Source organism: Protopterus annectens, chromosome 1.part2 (genome assembly GCF_019279795.1).
Source record: "Protopterus annectens isolate FY-2018-M chromosome 1.part2, PAN1.0, whole genome shotgun sequence".
Lineage (NCBI taxonomy): Eukaryota > Metazoa > Chordata > Ceratodontiformes > Protopteridae > Protopterus > Protopterus annectens.
In genome coordinates, this window is record NC_056727.1 from 1,082,501,989 (window position 1) to 1,082,520,962 (window position 18,974).

Genomic DNA, 18,974 nt, shown 5'->3' on the forward strand with positions numbered 1-18,974 from the left:
GGGCACTGAAGATTGCTACAGTTAGCACATCAAAGTTCTTGTTGAAAGTATAGTTAATGAACATAAAAAAGGGTAAAAGTATTACCCCCGTGTTACCATTAATTGTGAAGATGTTGTCCGTACCTTTTGCTTAACTTCTTCCAGGACCATCTGGCATGCAGAGGATGCCCTAATCTGCAGTTGGTAAGCCAAACATTTTTCTGTCAGTACTAATGAGCAATTCAGAGAAATAATTTAGTGTGTGATGTTGATGTCAGGACTGTTGTGTGTATTGCTGTACTGTCTAATAGTGTCAGCAATGTTATTTTGTTAGCATGTATTGGAGTATAGTAGTTTAGGTTTTCATTTCTCCTGTGTTTGTTGCTTAATATCATAGGTGATCCTGACACTGGAAGTGTGCGACTTCTACACGTGATGTCAGAGTATCAGCAGACTGATGATAATGGTGACCAAACAGAGACACAGAGGTTGAATCTGGCACTGAGATTGACATACAGCCATCCGCAATTAATTCCATCAGACATAGCCAGTAGGCCTACGCCTACCCCTTCCAATAAGCCCATATATATTGGACAGGTGGAGGGCAAGACAATTGATCAGGGAAGTGTGGTTACTGTGGCTTCAGTGCCTGTTGACTCTGGTCATAGTCAAAGTGTGGGTGAGGTACCCGACAGGAGGGTTGTTAGGGGTGCTCGGAGGATGCCTGCTGTTTATCCTCCACCTGATCCAGCTGTCTCTTCCTGTGCCACTCAAAGTATGTTTAGGGTCTTCATGAAGACACAGTTACATTCTCATAGGTGCTCCAGAAAAATGCTTAGGGCTGTAGATGTGGCGCAGGCTGATATGCTTGACTGCCTCCACCACTTTGCCGATTCAGTGGATTGGATGAATGACACATTGAAATGAACTGTGTCTGTGATGGCACGTCTGCTGGAAGGGGCATGGCATCCTCATAGGCACATGTCAGCCACATCATCTGCTCTTAGCCAACATGGCCATGCCCATTCACACTCCCATAGTGGCAGTACTTCGTGCTCCATCAGTGGGCGAGCTGTCCAGACCCAGATGTGCAGGCCATGGGGTCATGGTCCTGGGCATACTCGTGAGGGGAACTCATCCAGCAGACATCAGTCACATTCAGGTAGCAGCAGTGCATCTGACTGTGGATATGCCAGTGCAACTCCTGGCAGAGATCATTCTTATGGTCAAGGACAACAACGATCAAATGCCACCGCTACCATGCACAGCTCACACTTGTCTGACATACCAAGACAAACTAGCACAGAGCTTGGCTATGTTCAGACAGACACTCACACACTAGTCTCACCTGGACAGACCACAGACAACAGTTCCATGGCTCAGCAGTGCAGCTTAAAACTCATTTTGTCTCACTGGACATTTGTTGGTTTATCCAAATGTCTGCCTGCTTCTCTTTCTTACTCACAGACACTCACTGACCTTTTGTGTCAGCCTAGGATTTCTGCCCCCCCCCCCCCAACACCATGTGCAAGTGATGATAACTGTGCCATAACCCTGTTTTGTATCTTTTTTATTGAAGGATACATAAGCTTTGTTTCTGATGCTCAGGATGCATAGCTGACATAGTGCTTAGTATATCTACATTTGTGATGTTGAACTGGTAATTGTACCTTTGAGTTATATTGGTCTTAGAAAGTTAGACAGTTGATAGCATCAAAATTTTCCATCTTTATTATTAATGATCTTGTGAGGGTTGTGACTTCTGAAACCACAATGTGTATCATTACTTTCTAACTTTTCTCTTTAATGATTTTCCAATACATACTTATGGTACTAAACTGAGGACATGCAGTGACCATCTCTACTTTTGCAAGGTATGATTGTGTGAATCTTTGATGACCGAGGCCTACTACTTAAAAATGGAGGCATGTAAGTCAAGTAAGTCTCTGCTGTCACATGTTAAGGTCATTTCTGTGCAAATCACCCACCTTTTACTTGCTTACACTACAAATAACAGAATGCAAGGATATGGCAGTCATTCATGTTATTACACAATACACTTCAGGTTCAATATGTATCTTCTAAATCCAGCAGTTGCAGCAGTTTTAGTTCAGGGCTGACTCTGTCTGATGCAAGCAATACACAGCCAATACATGGGTATGTAAAGGTTGTGAGAGTTGCCTGGCATCAGTGTTACTATATGTATGTGCAGAGGAGGAAGGTTTTAGGCCCTTAGGTGGTGAGTGAGTGTGCTATGAATTGCCTCTTAGCCAATGTGAGAGCATGTTGAGGACACTTACATCTGTCTACACCCACAGCAGCTGCTGGTTCCCCCTTGACTCCTCAACTGTGTGTGGTTGTGGTGACCTTGGCATTGGTGGTGGGATGTGTTGTCCTTCCCCTTGTTGATCCTGCTAAAGCTGTTTTCTTAGGATGATATAGTGTAGCATGACATATACTGTGAGTATTTCAGTACATGTACATGGATTGTACTGCAGGGCTCATCCAGATGTATCCAGGCACCAGAACCATGACTTCAGTAGCCCAGACACACGCTCTGTGATATTTCTGGTTTGAGCGTGTGCCTCATTATGGCATTCTTCAGCAAGTGTGTGTGCATTTCTGATGGGTGTTATCATCTAGGATTCCATTGCATAACCTGCATTCCATAGTAAATTACCCTGTAGGCGATCCCCCCTAGTGAACATCTGATACAGTTTGGAGGTGTGCCAGATATGAGTCGTGGTAACTGCCAGGGTTGCCAGCAGACATGTTCAAGATGATTCCCTTGGCATTACACATGACTTGGCAGTTAATAGATTGAAAGCCGTTTCTATTAATGTAGAGCCTTCCCTGTTCCCCAGGTGATGTCTTAATTTCTATATGTGTGCATTCTATGACACCCAGTACTTCAGGGTAGTGTGCTACAGGGTAGAACTCCTGCATATTTCTGATCCTATCCTCAGGAATAAGGGGGAAGTATATGTGGTCACTGGCATACTGTAGCATAGCATTCAGAAATTGATGAAGGATCCTGGATGTTGATGCCTGTGACACTTCCAGCATGTCCCCTGTTGGTTTCTGAAAGGTACCTGTAGCTAAGATTCTAAGTGCTACACATACCTTGGTCTCCACTGGGATGGGTTCCCCTCGGTTTGCCCTGGCTCTGAGGTGAGGACAACAGAGAAAGTTCCTGTAGTGGGTCTATATCCACCCTGTAGCATTCTACAATTTCCACGTCCTGTAGATTGTGCTATGTTAAATGGGGTCTGAAAACTCTTCTCCTTCTCGGCTTTAGCCTATTAGCAGCAGCAGCATAGACCAACAGTAGCCCCTAACATTGTCTCTCTGTAGACTCCTTTCTGTGGCTGTATTCCAATAGGTTTTGAAATTCCAGGGAAAACCAGCACTGAGACTCCTCAGTTGCTTTATATCTTGTTGAATAGCATCTCCATCTTGGAATGGTTGGTTAACATACAATTCATCTGCGTATGCTGTAATTAGCATGCCATGATGTTTACCTTCTTTGCGAGGCTGTGCACAGCTCTATATACTGTGTAGAGACACTTACTGAATCCAAAGCTTTCTGCTACCATATGCACATCACAGCATGATGTGCACATGGTGCAGATGGCCCATGTAGGCTTTATTGGATCTGTCTGGTTGTTCCAACTCAAACTTCTTGTATTCAGAGTCCATGCATTACTACACAGATCTGAGATATCATTTTGGTTTATAATTGAGTTCCCATCTTGGGTCTTCCTGAATGTTAAATGTTAATGCTTTATCCTAAAAGCCTGGTTCACAGTGAGCTTAAATAAATGCTATACTGCTGAAATTTGTTATATTTGTCATGAAATATTGGAACATACATCTTAACTTAAGTCAGACCTTTCTTACAGCTGAAGTTAATAAGTTGTTTTTCCTTTTAACTTTGTTTTCATAGACCTTTCTTTTTATAATACCTAGAAAGCAAGTTCATGATTTTGAGATGATATTTACATTTCATTCAAGTATTCTGCAGATTTATAAAGTCCTGAAGTAATTTTCCATTCATTTAGTAGCTCTAGATTACTATTCCCTCCACTGCCACAACTTATCCTTTTGCTTGTTTCGATTCACGATTTTATCAAAAATGCTTGTGACATTTGGTATCTTTGCCCCTGGAAGGCGGGTTACTGTTTGCCTCATGTTATCATCCCTAAAGATGTATTTATAGTGTGATATTTCCACAGTGCAGTAAAATGCTTCATTAGATCTAGTTCTGTATAAAAAGCCATTATACTTATGTATGTGTGAACAGTCTTTCTCTAAACAGTTGAGAATTTTAAAAGAAGCCATACATTGTATTCCTTTGTAATAAAAAATAAATAAATAAACAAATGTTCTCATTTTCTTTTTCCAGGGGGTCTCTGTCTGAAAAGTTGTTGATCTTTCAGAAAGGTAAGTGGAATTGTCTCTTGTCTCACATACTGAGTGGTATCACAGTTTTATTTTGCTTCTGTAATGATGCCATTGTACTCAGCCTAGTGTTTCATCTACTGTTTAGATTGAGTCTTTCACATAATGAGGCTAGCGTGTGTTGCTTTGTTTTGGACTTGTCCAACACTACTCTGCCAGATCAGTTAACTGAAGTCCTGCTTGATCCCATATCTTGGCATCTGTATTGTTTGTGCAGGATAGTCCTTGCTATATTTAGGAAGCGGCTGTTAGCTGAGCATTGTTGAGATGTGGAAGAAAGACAGGTACTAGCCACCACGCTGAACAAGCTTCAAAACTTTTATTTTAAAACATAATTATAAACACAGAAATGAGTGCTTTCTGGACAGATGGTTCAAAATTCTGTTTTTCAGCATGCAGTTAGTTTTTCCTACATAGAATGAGCTGCAGTCCTGACAGACAGACAGGTAAACAAGTCTAGAGTCTCACAGATGGATGTGAGACTAATGTTAACATATAGTAATAATATAGGGGGAATATGTGATAAAACGGAATTGGAATGTTTTGCTGACAGATGAAAAAATAGCTAAGGTAGTAGGAGAAAAAACATTTTTTGGCTTTAGAAGAAATACAAATCTGAAGGATCTGTTATGTCATGAAGGGAAGATAGGAAAAAGTCGGAACAATTTTACACAATGTTCAGGTACACGAAAGTGCAGAAATTGCAAAGCATCTGAGTACATTCTGGAGGCAGAATCCTATGTACACCCTATATCAGGAAAACAATATTGTTTTGATTTGTATGCAGATTTAAAACAAAGAATGTTGTTTACCTGTCTGTCTTTCTGTCAGGACTGCAGCTCATTCTATGTAGGAAAAACTAACTGCATGCTGAAAAACAGAATTTTTAACCATTTGTCCTCTGTAAGATTAAAACATGAACATAATGCATTTTTCCAGCACATTTCTAAGTATGAAAATCATAAATCTAAGTTTTACGGTTATACATTGTGTAAATAAATTCAAAAGGGGAAGTGATTTGATTAATGAGACAGAGTTGAATGACACTAAATGGATCATTGAGCTAGCAGCATACAAAACCCCAGGTTTAAATGGGGTTATACCTTTAAGATCTGCACTAAGGAAAATGAGGGTGCAGTACTGAATGTTAACTGAAGAGCTATTTAAAAACTGCAGTTTCATTTGAGTTTTGTATCTGAAGAAGGGCTTGATCTTGAAAGCACTCATTTCTGTGTTTTTAATTGTGTTTTAAAATAAAAGTTTTGAAACTGTTCAGCGTGGTGGCTAGTACCTGTGTTTTCTTTTTTCCTTTGGACTCTTTGTGGACAGGCAGCCTTTGGTGTGGAGTATCTACAGTTCTTTTTGGTTTGTAAATCTACTATACACATACTTATTTTAGTAAGAGTGTATTTCCCATGCCCATTGAATTCACCTGGCCTAGCCATCTGTTCATTTCTTCTGAATGACTTCTTGAGCTTGGTGCGGGATTTGGGGACAATAATGCCCGCCCCCAGACAGACCAGTGGCATTTTATTGATTTCCCCAAAGCTTCCTGTGCTGTATGCCAAATCCATTACAGTAAACACAGTACAATTCTATTAAAGGTTTTTATACATTTCGAAATGATTTGGATGAATGGATTCATAATTACTACTTGCTTCTTAATTAATTTCACCTTGAAATAATTATTTTGCCCAAGTAGTAACTGGGTAGCAATGCAGTAATATTGAACTTGGTGCCGGCTTTGTGTTTCTACTACTTTTAATTAGGAATATGGGTTCGCTGCTTGATTGTCGTACCTCATTTGCATTCATTCTGTGTACTAGGCTTCATGTAATTGTCTGAAACATCAGAAACATGTACCAAGTATCAAATTTATAGTGAGCAAGTTGCCAACATCACTTAGACAGTGTAAATTATCAGCAGTGAAGTTCATTTTTTTATACCTTTGGTCACATGAGTAAAACTACACTACGATCTTCCCACAAAGGAAATGCATGCATATCAGGCACATTTTGTATATAGCCTGTACTCAGTAACTAACCCCCCCCCCCCCAAGCTACTTTTGTAAATAACTACTTTAATTACAGTAATATGCATCTCAGTTTATGAAACAGAATGCTATAATAGGACAATTTATTAGACTGAGTCAATTAATTAGTGGTGATGCAGTTTTCAAACAAGAGGTAAATCCTTTATTTTAGATAAGGGTTATTCAAGTTAACTAAAATTATTGATGAAGTTACAAGTAATCGGTTAACTATATTTCATCCTATAAGTTGTGGAGGATATACTAAACAGAAGTTAACAGTTGATTGTTTAGTAAATATTTTGTGTTACCTGTTAATATTTATATGGAAAGTATGATAAATATGAAAGACAACTGGAAAATTATTCTTGGTAATAAGAGACTTGGTCAGTATTGTTGGTGATGTTCCTACTTTCACATATTAAAAATATAAATTATTTGATTAAAATATATACTTATGTGTGCATCATCAGCAATGTGCCTTATGGGACATATAGTTGTCAGTCTTGTAAACAGTGTAGATATTTATTGAATAGCCAAGACATTTTTTGAGACGTATGAATAAACTAATAGTTTCTAAAAATAGAGTTATTTCCAAGTCACACCATGTTGTTTATTTAGCTGTATATAGTAATTCCAAATGCTTTTATATGGGTAAAAGTATCAGAATGCTTAAGCAAATAATCTATGAACATGTGCTAGCTATAAAAAATAAAGATACTAATAATGCCTTGTCTACACATTCTGTATTATGTTACAGTTTTACGAAATTTTATTTTTTGTGTTATATTCATTGTATGATACATCATGTTAAGGTAATGTTAACAGCTTGTTAGAATGTTGTGAAGTTTGATCACAAATTTATTTGGATGCCGATAGGCCTCCCAGGTTTAAATGAACTGATTAATATTAAATGTTTTTTTTTTTAAGTTCTCTTATTTATGATTGAATATTTATTTGTAACCATTTATTTCTATGTATACATTTATTTTCTAGATGAGTGGATTATTTTTATGTATTGTTATGATTGGTTGTTTGGGGCGGCCACAGTGGTGCAGCAGTTAGCGTTGCCACCTCACAGCAAGAGGTTCTCCGGTTCGATTCTCTGCTGGGGTGCCTTCTGTGCGGAGTTTACATGTCCTCCCTGTGGTCGCGTGGGTTTCCTCTGGGTGCTCCGGTTTCCTCCCACATCCCAAAGACATGCTGTAGGTGGATTGGACATTCTAAATTGGCCCTAGGTGTGAGTGTGTGCATGTGTGTGCCTTCTGTGGAAGGTTGGGCGCCGGGCTGGCAACTCAACAGTGTAAAACTCCACTGCCAATCGTGAGCGGATAGATGATCCGCTGTGGCGACCCCTAACCGGGAAAAGGCGAAAGAAGAAGAAGATTGTTATGATTGGTTGTTTAGTACCATGTGATATATATTTGACTCTCTAAATTAATCATGTGGTAAGTATTTGGTTTGGTCTAATCAAGATGAATGAAAACCCTTACCATATTTTCTAGTTGATGTTTTTTTTTGACAATCCTGCTGTGACGTGTGTTTTTCTTTAGTTTATTTTCACACTACACCCAAACCCTTGTTTGAACACACACACAGCCACAAAGCTATCCTGTTCACATGGATGCTTACTAACATTCATTCATTTGTTCTTCAGTTAACAATTGAATCCAGTTCTGGGTCACAGGAGATCTGGAGCCTAACCTAGCACTCATGTGGCACAAGGTAGAGGAAACTAATCCTGGATGGGGTGCCATACAATTCACCTGTGACACATCTTTGGGATTTGTGAAGAAATCATAGCCCCTAGCAAAAACCTTCATGGGTATGGGGAAAGTTATACAGACTCTGCACAGAAACCATTCCAGCCAAGAAGTGAACTGGAGAACTAAGCTCTTTGAGACAGTAGGGCTAACTGCACAGCGCCATTTACTAACAATTATCCATTTACATATGCAAGTAGCAGTCCAAACAGGAAATAGACCAAACAACAGGAGAAGGCAGTTGAATAAAATTTATTGCACATAGTCTCAAGGATTAAGCGTTTTTGAAAAATCTTCATCAGAATCATCTTAACACAGTAAAGCACCACATATAAATACCCCACCCTTTAATCTTTAGCCAATGAATTCTCTCCTTCAATTAAAAGCCCTCCATAACATTTTAAAGTCACATTTATTTTTAAACATCCAACACTCAAATAAAAATGCCTCACCACAAATACTTTATAACTATATATAATATATACCCCATACTCATGCTCTACAAAATATGAAAAATAGTAACCTTAAACAATGTACGATTTCAATTTAATCACACTGGTTATGGATACATTGTCATTGAGACCTGGAGGGACAGTGGCATTTAATTTCAGTTGCCAGCTTAATTCCTTGGCCTCAAATTTGTCTTCCCAAGGTCTCCCCCTATAGTCCCCCTGAACACAATCCAATCGAAAAAAATATATATATATATGATTAGTATTACAATTAACATGTCTTGCCATACCATTTTTCGCATCATTCTTCCTAATGTAAAGTCCGTGTTCATATAAGCGCTCTCTGAATTTTCTCTTTGTTTTTCCAATATAAAATTGTTGGCAGTTTAAACATTTCCCCACATATATTACACCTATAGTATTACAAGTGCAATAAAATTTAGATCTAAAAACCCTATGATTAATCTCTAACCTATCCCCTTCCAACAGCATCCTGTATTGGGAACACTGCCCACATTTATAAGTCCCCCCATTTTTTGCTGGTAATATAGGGCCCACTGTCAACTGTAGGGTGTTCAAAAAAGTTCTTAAGTGTTTTTCCCCTCCTGAACACCACAGGGGGTCTAACCTCCACTAAGTTATGCATATCTTTAAACAAGGAAAAAATATTCCAATATTTATAAATAATTTCTCTGATGTTATTTGCCTCATTACAATATTGGTTAAAGAAGACCCCCACCCCAATTTCAGAGGGTCCCTCTTTTTAATCCTTCCAGGTCCAAATTCTCCTTGCCCTGAATTTAAACTAATAAGGGGCAAAAAAAAAACCCTGACTCCTCCTTTCTTTAATATTTCCAACAATTTGCAATACCAACCCAGCCGGGTAACCTGTACATAAAAACATATTCCCCATTTTTTCACACTCTCTATAAAAAATTGATTCCAATCTGAAACCATTCGAGCAAGTTGAATAAATTGTCCCTTAATAATCCAGTTTTTTTGATGTATAGGATGGTTGCTATCAAAATGGAGAATACTGTTATTATAAGTGGCTTTGCGGTATATAGTGCTAACCCACCTATTGTTATCCACATCCTTGGAGATGGTAACATTCAAATAATTCATAGAATTGGATTCGTATTGATGGGTAAATTTCAAAACGGAAGTAGAAGTATTTAAAAAATTTACAAAACTTTCAATTTCTTCTACTGTTTCATCCCAAACAATAAAAATATTGTCCAAAAACCGGAGATATAAGCTCCATGATTTAACCCCAAAATGTGGGAACAAAATACATCTCTCCTGTTGCAAAAGAATAATATTCACAAAGATGGGGGCACAAGCCACCCTCATCGCAACTCCCTTCTTTTGCCTAAAATATTGCCCATCCAAATACACATAATTATATTTAAGTACTAATTCCATATAAAGAACTAGAACATTTATAGTATTGTTGTCTAACACAGTCCATTCATAAAGGAAATCATGTAACCATTCCATCCCCACATTGCGGGGAATAACATTATACAATTCTACCACATCAATAGTCAGGAAAACACATTTTTCAGAGAATTTAACCTTCTTCATTTTCATTAAAAAGTCCCAGGAATCCTTGCATATATGGGCGAACGATTCCAAACAACTTCAAGTGATAGTGACTTGTATGAAGAAACACCCCTTAATCTTATAAAATTAGCCTATCAGCATATAGACTTTTATATACAAGATATGCTGGGTGAAGAAGAAATAGCCCAAGAAGTTTTTTGTTTCTTTCAGGTGAAATATCCTGTGGTACCCATTATTTTTGGGATACCCAAAATTCATAAGTGTATAAATGACCCCCCGATGAGGCCTATTCTTAGTGCTAGGAAATCTAAAATACACCCCCTGGGTAAATATGTTGATTTTGTACTTAAAAGTTGTTTGGAATCGTTCGACCATGTATGCAAGGATTCCTGAGACTTTTTAATGAAAATGAAGAAGATTAAATTCTCTGAAAAATGTGTTTTCCTGATTATTGATGTGGTAGAATTGTATAATGTTATTCCCCACGATGTGGGGATAGAATGGTTCCATGATTTCCTTTGTGAATGTACTGCTAGACAATAATACTATAAATGTTCTAGTTCTTTGTATGGAACCAATGCTTAAATATAATTATGTGTATTTAGATGGGCAATATTTTAGGCAAAAGAAGGGAGTTGCGAGGGGGGCGGCTTGTGCCCCCATCTTTGTGAATATTATTCTTTTGCAATGGGAGAGATGAATTTTGTTCCCACATTTTGGGGTTAAACCATGGAGCTTATATCTCTGGTTTTTGGAAGATATTTTTATTGTTTGGAATGAAGCAGTAGAAGAAATTGAAAGTTTTGTACATTTTTTAAATACTTCTACTTCCATTTTGAAATTTACCCATCAATACGATTCCAATTCTATAAATTATTTGGATGTTACCATCTCCAAGGATGTGGATAACAATAGGTGGGTTAGCACTATATACCGCAAACCCACTTACAGTAACAGTAGTCTACATTTTGATAGCAACCATCCTTTACATCAGAAAAACGGGATTATTAAGGGACAATTTATTCAACTTGCTCAAATGGTTTCAGATTGGAATCAGTTTGTTATAGAGTGTGAAAAAATGGGGAATATGTTTTTTATGTAGCGGTTACCCAGCTGGGTTGGTATTGCAAATTGCTAGAAATATTAAAGAAAGGAGAAGTCAGGGGAATTTTTTGCCCCTTAGTTTAAATTCGGGGCAAGGAGAATTTGGATCTGGAAGGATTAAAAGGGGGGACCCTCTGGAATTAGGGGGGGCCTTTATTACCCAATATTATAATGAGGCAAATAATATCAGAGAAATTATTTATAAATATTGGAATATTTTTTCCTTGTTTGAAGATATGCATAACTTAGTAGAGGTTAGACCTCCTGTGGTGTTCAGGAGGGGAAAAACACTCAAGATCTTTTTTGAACACCCTACAATTGATACTTGACCCTATTTTTCCAGCAATACATGGGGGACGTATAAATGTGGGCAGTGTTCCCAATGCAGGATGATGTTGGAAGGGGATCGGTTAGAGATTAATCATAGGGTTTTTAGATCTAAATTTTATTTTTACTTGTAATAATATAGGTGTAATATATGTGGGGAAATGTTTAAACTGCCAACAATTTTATATTGGAAAAACAAAGAGAAAATTCAGAGAGCGCTTATATGAACATGGACTTGGCATTAGGAAGGGTGATGCAAAAAATGCTATGGCATTACATGTTAATAGTAATACTAACCATGCATTTGTTTTTTTTTTTTTTTGGATTGGATTGTGTTCAGAGGGACTATGGGGGGGACCTTTCGAAGTTGAACTTGAGACCATGGAATTAAGTTGGCAACTAAAATTAAATGCCACTGTCCTCCCAGGTCTCAATGACAATGTATCCCTAACCAGTGTGCTTAAATTGAAATCGTACATTGTTTAAAGTTACTATTTTTCATATTTTTTAGAGCATGAGTATAGGGTATATATTATATATATTCATAAAGTATTTGTGGTGAGGCATTTTTATTTGAGTGTTGGATGTTTAAAAATGAATGTGACTTTAAAATGTTATGGAGGGCTTTTAATTAAAGGAGAGAATTTATTGGTTAACGATTGAAGGGTGGGGTATTTATATGTGGTGCTTTACTGTGTTAAGGTGATTCTGATGAAGATTTTTTGAAAGCGCTTAATCCTTGAGGGCTGTGTGCAATAAATTTTATTCAACTGCCTTCTCCTGTCTGGTCTATTTCCTAGTTGGACTGCTACCTGCATATTCGAGTTTGGTGTTCCCTGTCCTGCTTGTGGTTCTTTAATTATCCATTTACTCTATAAATTACTTAAGACTTTAAGGGCACAGGAAATATAAGGTATTGGTCAGACCAAGCCTGCCTGGTTTTATCTTAACAAAACTTTGGAAAATATATTTTTATCCTGTGTAAACCATTGCTCAGTGACTCCATCAACTTGCTAATGTAATCATCATTTTGCTGCTTTTGATTTATAATATATTTAGTTGTTAATTACATGCAGCAGATTCTTGTCTGTTGCAGAACTGAAACAATACTGTCTTTAACTCCAGCAGAAAAGTGCAACAGATGAAATAGTGTGTCTCGTGCCTTTCAGTACTGATTGACCCTTGATAAGCACCATTACCCTTTCTACACATCATTGTGCAAACTTTGCAAGGAGATCTTTAGAGATGTTTACTTCAGTGACCATAGGCTGCACTTTCCCATTTAAGCATGTATCACATTGTCTGCTGTTCTTCTGACACTCATTTTGTATAGTAATAAATAAATGACTTAAAGTATCAAATGCCTTTGGCAGACACGTGCAGTGTTTTCCTACAGTTCTTCCATTATTGATGGCATTTGTTATGGCCGCACTACTTTGTTCAGGGCTCTCTAGCGACCAATGAATGCTTTAAGACCAGAATCCTTCTACAGGTTTTCCTTCAGCCCTCAGATAACTTAAATACACCCGGACAAGAATGACGTAAGTCTGTATTCTCCAGTATCACCTATTCATCTCTTCCTGATTACTGCAACAACTTTAGCAGGGGGGAAATACCAAAAGTAGAAAAGCTAAACAGACTAGTTAAAGATGCTACACTAGTTAGTTAGCTAGCTTGTTGTCTAGTTAAGTAGTTTAATTAACCAGGGTTTACCATTTGTGTCATAACAATAATGCCGTGCCATCTACAGTATGTTATGTAAGAGAAAGACATAGCATTCAGAACATTACACTTCGACACACAGTAGAAACATACCATTTGTGCAGAGTAACATAAAAATGCAAATGTTATATGCAGAATGCATACACAAATATTACTATATTTTTAGTTATTTACAAATATTACTATAGTTTACAGGAGTAGGGTGAAATATATGTACAAATACATTTTCATTAAAATATATTCAACAGATTATGTACAAACTTCATGTCACAGCAAGTACACTTCTTGTATCTGGATACATATACACATGAAAAGACTCTAAGGGGTTGAACAAATGCTAAGTGTGAGAAAATAGCAAGGAGAGGACAGTACATGTGAGACTATGGGATACAACTGTCAGCTGCTGAATGCAGAATTTTTTAGGGACAAGTGTACAGGTGAGCTAGAATAAGAAGAGGGGAGGGAAAGCTGAATAAAGGACACAGTGGCAAGACATGGAAGGCAAAAGTGATGTGTTGGAAAACAGAGGGAGGCTAGGCCTGGTAATAAGAATGATGTAATAGGAGATAATGTAACAGGAGATAAGTGCTTACCAAAGGCCAGCATGGAGAAAAGCAATAAGTACCCGTTAGTCATGTAATTGTAATTAAAAGTTACTTAGTTTTTAACCAGGTAAGTGAACCATTAATCACAAGCTCTTTTCAGCAACGTCTTGGATGACAAGGATATGGTAAATGCAATATATGCAGACATGTAAGAGTAGCCAATCAACAAGCATGTTTTTGGGAAGTGAGAGAAAAGCAGAATGCATGAAGAAAGCCCACAGAAACACGAAACATGCGGCCTCTGGTTAGTGATTAGAGATCAGGAGTAATGAATAGTTGCTAAATGGATTACATTGGTGCATTAGACTCTGGCAGATCAGTTCACAGTGCCAGTCTGGCCATGACTAAGGACTTTGATAGCATCCCAAATTCTGTATTATTCACAGCTAATCAAATTAAATGCAAAGCCCTATATTGTCTGGTAGATAACAAACTAGCTGACAGAACCCAGTCTATTAGTGTGGAGGCACACTATCTTTGAAAAGAGTAGTTGCCAGTGCTGCACCCTGGGGATCAGTCCCAAGACCACTTCTCTTTGGTATTTACTTTTCTGATGTCAAGGCTGACATCATGGGTCTCTGGTTGAACAAGTCTGTAGATGACTACAAACTTGGAGCTGTCATTAATCCCCAAAATGACATCCAGATTCATCAGGAGGGACTAACATGCACCAGTAATACGTTCATGGACCACAGCCTAATAGTAAATACCAAGAAATGCTGCATTGTGTCCTTTGGCAAAACTACTCACCCAAAAGAAGTGCAGCATTGTGTCCTTTGGCAAAACTGGACACCCATGCACCTACCAGATATGTGACACCCTTTTGAAAGTTAACTCGGACATTAGGGACCTGGGCACTTCTTTGTCAAGAAACTATCCTTTGATCAGTATGTATCCACTGTTGTTAGGGATCCTTTTACCTAGCCAGACTAATCCTCTGTACTCCTCCCTCATCGGGCCTATAATGGAATGTAATGGCATCTTTGTTATGTACTTGTCTAAGCATATGACCCAGCCTGAGAGACAGCAGTGTTTCCCCATTAAGATAATCAAGGGCATGTCTTCTTTAAGCTACCCAAACGTCCTTAAAGTAATCTGTTCTATGTTTCTGTTTCCTGCAGAATTGAGAGGTGACCTGTGGCTAGTCAAAGATCCTGTCCTATGTGACCTCCTGCACATCCACAAAACTAATAACACCCTAGCACCCAATCATGAGATCTTAATTTCGACCAAAACATAAACTGGACATGCTGGTGAAATAGATATATACTCCAGAGAATCCTTATTTTATGGACTAGACTTCTTTTGGCTATAAAACAAAGTAGCTCTCTGACCTAATTTAAGCATAACCTGAATGAATGGATGAGCAAGCGTAAATACATGAGGGATCTGGCCACTCAAGCTCTACTGAAATAGATATAAATTAGTCATTTCAATGGGTACCTATGATTTGGGATATTGTGGCTAGGCTGCTCATGATCCTCTGGATCAACAGCCTAGTATTTACCTGTGAACCTAAGTATTTCTTTCCAGTTAGTTATCTGTTATAAATGACAATTGTACATCAGAACAAGTCAAAAACTGTGTTAAACAATTTTGAAGATAAAGACCTTTATAAAAAGTGACAAAAAATATTCCAAAAGAGTCAGTACCAGGGGTACAGCCATTTTAAAACGTCACTAGCAAACTGGCTAAGGGTAAATTGCACACCTTTTGCCTAGTAATAGTTGTGTGGAGAGAGAGGGGTATCTGGAATTATAACTGGGGGAGTTGTCATAATGGTTAGGGTGTTTATCTCACAGAGACAAGGTACACAGTGTGATTCTCACTTTTGAAAAGGAAATTTGCCAGCCTAAAAAAATGTCTCAAAAGGGCAGCTGTCCTAGTACTTACATACATATGAACCTATAATGTGATTTTAGGTGCAGAAAAACAACAGTTGCATTGACAAATGCTTGTTGTTTTATGAATTAGCACATCCAATGCATTCGTTAAAAATCCAGCAAATATATTCATTTTAATTATTGAAAAATATGTAATTAGGCTCAAAAAATAAAATGTTATAAGTAAGAAAATTAAAGTTTAATTTTGTCTTATGATCCCTTTCTCACTTTATTTAAAATAACATAATGATAATGCAACACTTTAAATTTACAAGAATTATTTGTTGACCATAAAAAAATTCCCTCCTAACTATGTTGGGAAAATAAATGCTGTTAACCTACCACATATAAACTAGATTCCTCTTGATAGGGTTTTCATCTGTAAAATAGCTTTCAGCTTGCATAGCTGAGCATCATTACAGAAATTCAACTTACTGATTATAGACAGAACAGATGATAATGCGGAAAGTTGTGGGCATGATGTATAGGCAGCTATGAAAAATTGTATTTGGGGTAGGCTTGGGAAAATGAATGTGTTTAAAAGCTGATTAAAATACATAATTTGATGGAAATCTGAGTTGAGTAGAGATAAAGCACAATTGATGGGGCTGTATAGGGGCCTTTGCACAGTAACTGCAATATTTTTAAATATTCCGGCAATATTAATAATAGTAATAATAATAAATAGTACATTTTTTAAACAAAAATATCTTTATTAAATTATTACATTTGACATAGACAGTCATACATTTATATAAATGAAAACAAACCATATTGACATAATTTTAGTTGCAAACATAATACATCATGATCCATATTGAAATCATTTTAGTTGCAAACGTTCTACATCACTTATAATCTATCCAGTCATTATTAGTCAAACATTACATAGCTCATTCAAATCCTGCCTACTTTTAAACCTTGTTCCTCCTCTGCATGTGTTGTTCCCACAATTCCCATTTTTTTCTATTTAATTTGCTCCTACCCTTTTTTAAAGATCCCAATTCCAGCTGCTGTATCTCTATTACTATATTCACTACTACTTATAAAATTGGTTTAGACGTTGCTTTCTGTTTTCTAGTAATTGCTTTTTTGGCAACCACTATAAGGCCAAACAAGGCCTTACTGTGTCTAGGCAATTCCGATTTTGTTTTATAGCTCAAAAAATTAGTTTCCTTAGTTACACCAATTTACTCACCCAGTATTTCTGACAGAGCAGTCTGCAGGGAATCTTTAACGTCTGCCAAACAGTCATTCCCAGAAAATAAGTTCCCAATTTCCTCTTTCTTCCCCATCACACCTCCAACATTTGCTGTCTACCTGAGGAAAATTTCTTTGGAGTCTACATGGGGTACAAAAATACCTATGTGAACAGTTCCAAGCAAAGATCCTAAATTCTCTAGACTTTGTTGCATATTTCGGGGAGACATACATATATCCCCCCATTGTTTCTTTATGAATGTCTTTTCAAATCTCACTTCCTAATCCTGTCTAACCTCCTCTGATTGATTCTTTTAGTTATCATTCAATAGTTTGTATGCTCTACTAATTATTCCTTTTTTAACAGCAACTTCTGTTCTACATTCTACTAGAAACTCTACCAGAACCAGTCTTTCACTTAGATCCCACCATTTCTTTCTCTTAGCCTATACTCTGATATTAATCCTTGATAGGGAAGGAAATACCTACCCTAAATTCTTGGCCTCTTCCCATTCTATTACCTTTCCATCTCTAATTATTTTCTCCCAATACATTGGTTCTTTTGCCAGTTTTCTTCAGTAAGTTCCAGTTCCCTTATTGTCTGTATCCCTAGTTAGTCATCCTTATTGACAGAACCTCCTTTCCCCATTCCTGTGTTGGCTTAGTTCTTAGAATACATTCTGCTAATTTATGAATATAACATTCTGTATGGTTAATGTTTCATGTCCCCAGTAAAATTCCCCCACTGGCACAGCTATAGAGTTGAGACCTCAACCGAATGTCCAAGCCAAGTTGTCCAGTACCCTCTCTGTGAAACCTGTGCTTCATGTCCCTGCTGCAAACAGCTGACACACATACCCTTTCAGATTTGATTTTCATACATACTCACTCACCTGGGAAAGGCTGGCAAAGATTTACTGCCTAGCTATGCCTCTTTCTGCCCAGACTATAAGGTAGTTACACCACCACCAGACATTCCAAAACCAGCTACTCTAAGGCTCTTGCAAGGGTACCCAGTTATAGTGAGTGAAATTAATATTAGTACAAATGGCAGTTTGACCAACAGCATGGCTTCCAAAAGCAGCCACAGCTGTCACCAAATATATATAAGTACTCTCAGAGATTAAAATATTCTCTAAAAGACCAGCCACAATGAAAAGTTTATATATGTTTAATAATAAATAAGAAATTAACATGAAAATATTAAATATTTATTTACAGCAAACACCAGGGTTTCAGTCACAGGAAATATTAAAATAACAGAGATAAATAGATTCACACAGATACAGAAAATAGTACTTAACTAATCTCACTATATTTTCCTGATTGATCTAAAAAATTACTATTCCCTAGTTCACTTACTAGAGCAAGGCAAGATGAAGTAGGTGAGGGGCCCCTCTTTCTGTCAGGTTCCAAAAACAGACTGCAATGAGACTTCAGTCTCATCTAATATTAAACATTTTTGTCCTAGATTACAGAATGGCATCACATATATCTGATAGTCTGACTTCTGGTTCCCATGCTGCCCCCATTGCTAGAAACTGCCAGAATTTTGCACATATGTATCAATAATAAACACACACAGAGTTTTGCTGTGATCTGTTGCAGCTTCTGGAAGTCATCAAACAATTTCAAACCTCCACCCTTCTAGAGTAGCAATTAGTTCACCCCAAAGACAATACATAAAGCTTCTTAGTACAGACTTTTTGTCTCTGGCTGCACTGAGAACTGTAAGACACAATCTTTATGGCCTAAGCCAGGTAATTTAATTTCAAACTATTTTCAAAGTTAGGTGGATTGAGATTAATTTCTTCTCTTCCAGTATCCTCTACTAAAATATATACATTTAAACAGTTACTATAATGCATGTATATTTCTTTTTC

The 18,974-nt window shown here is 37.4% G+C and overlaps 1 protein-coding gene across 1 annotated transcript in view; it reads left to right on the forward strand.

Moving 5' to 3' along the window:
* The window catches only part of LOC122792239 (discoidin, CUB and LCCL domain-containing protein 1-like), a 1,730,428-nt gene that overhangs the window by 1,291,682 nt on the left and 419,772 nt on the right, over window positions 1-18,974 (forward strand). The window contains exon 7 of the mRNA XM_044059988.1: window positions 4,385-4,422. Coding sequence (XP_043915923.1) covers window positions 4,385-4,422 — 38 coding nt within the window. The remainder of the gene's footprint in view (window positions 1-4,384; window positions 4,423-18,974) is intronic.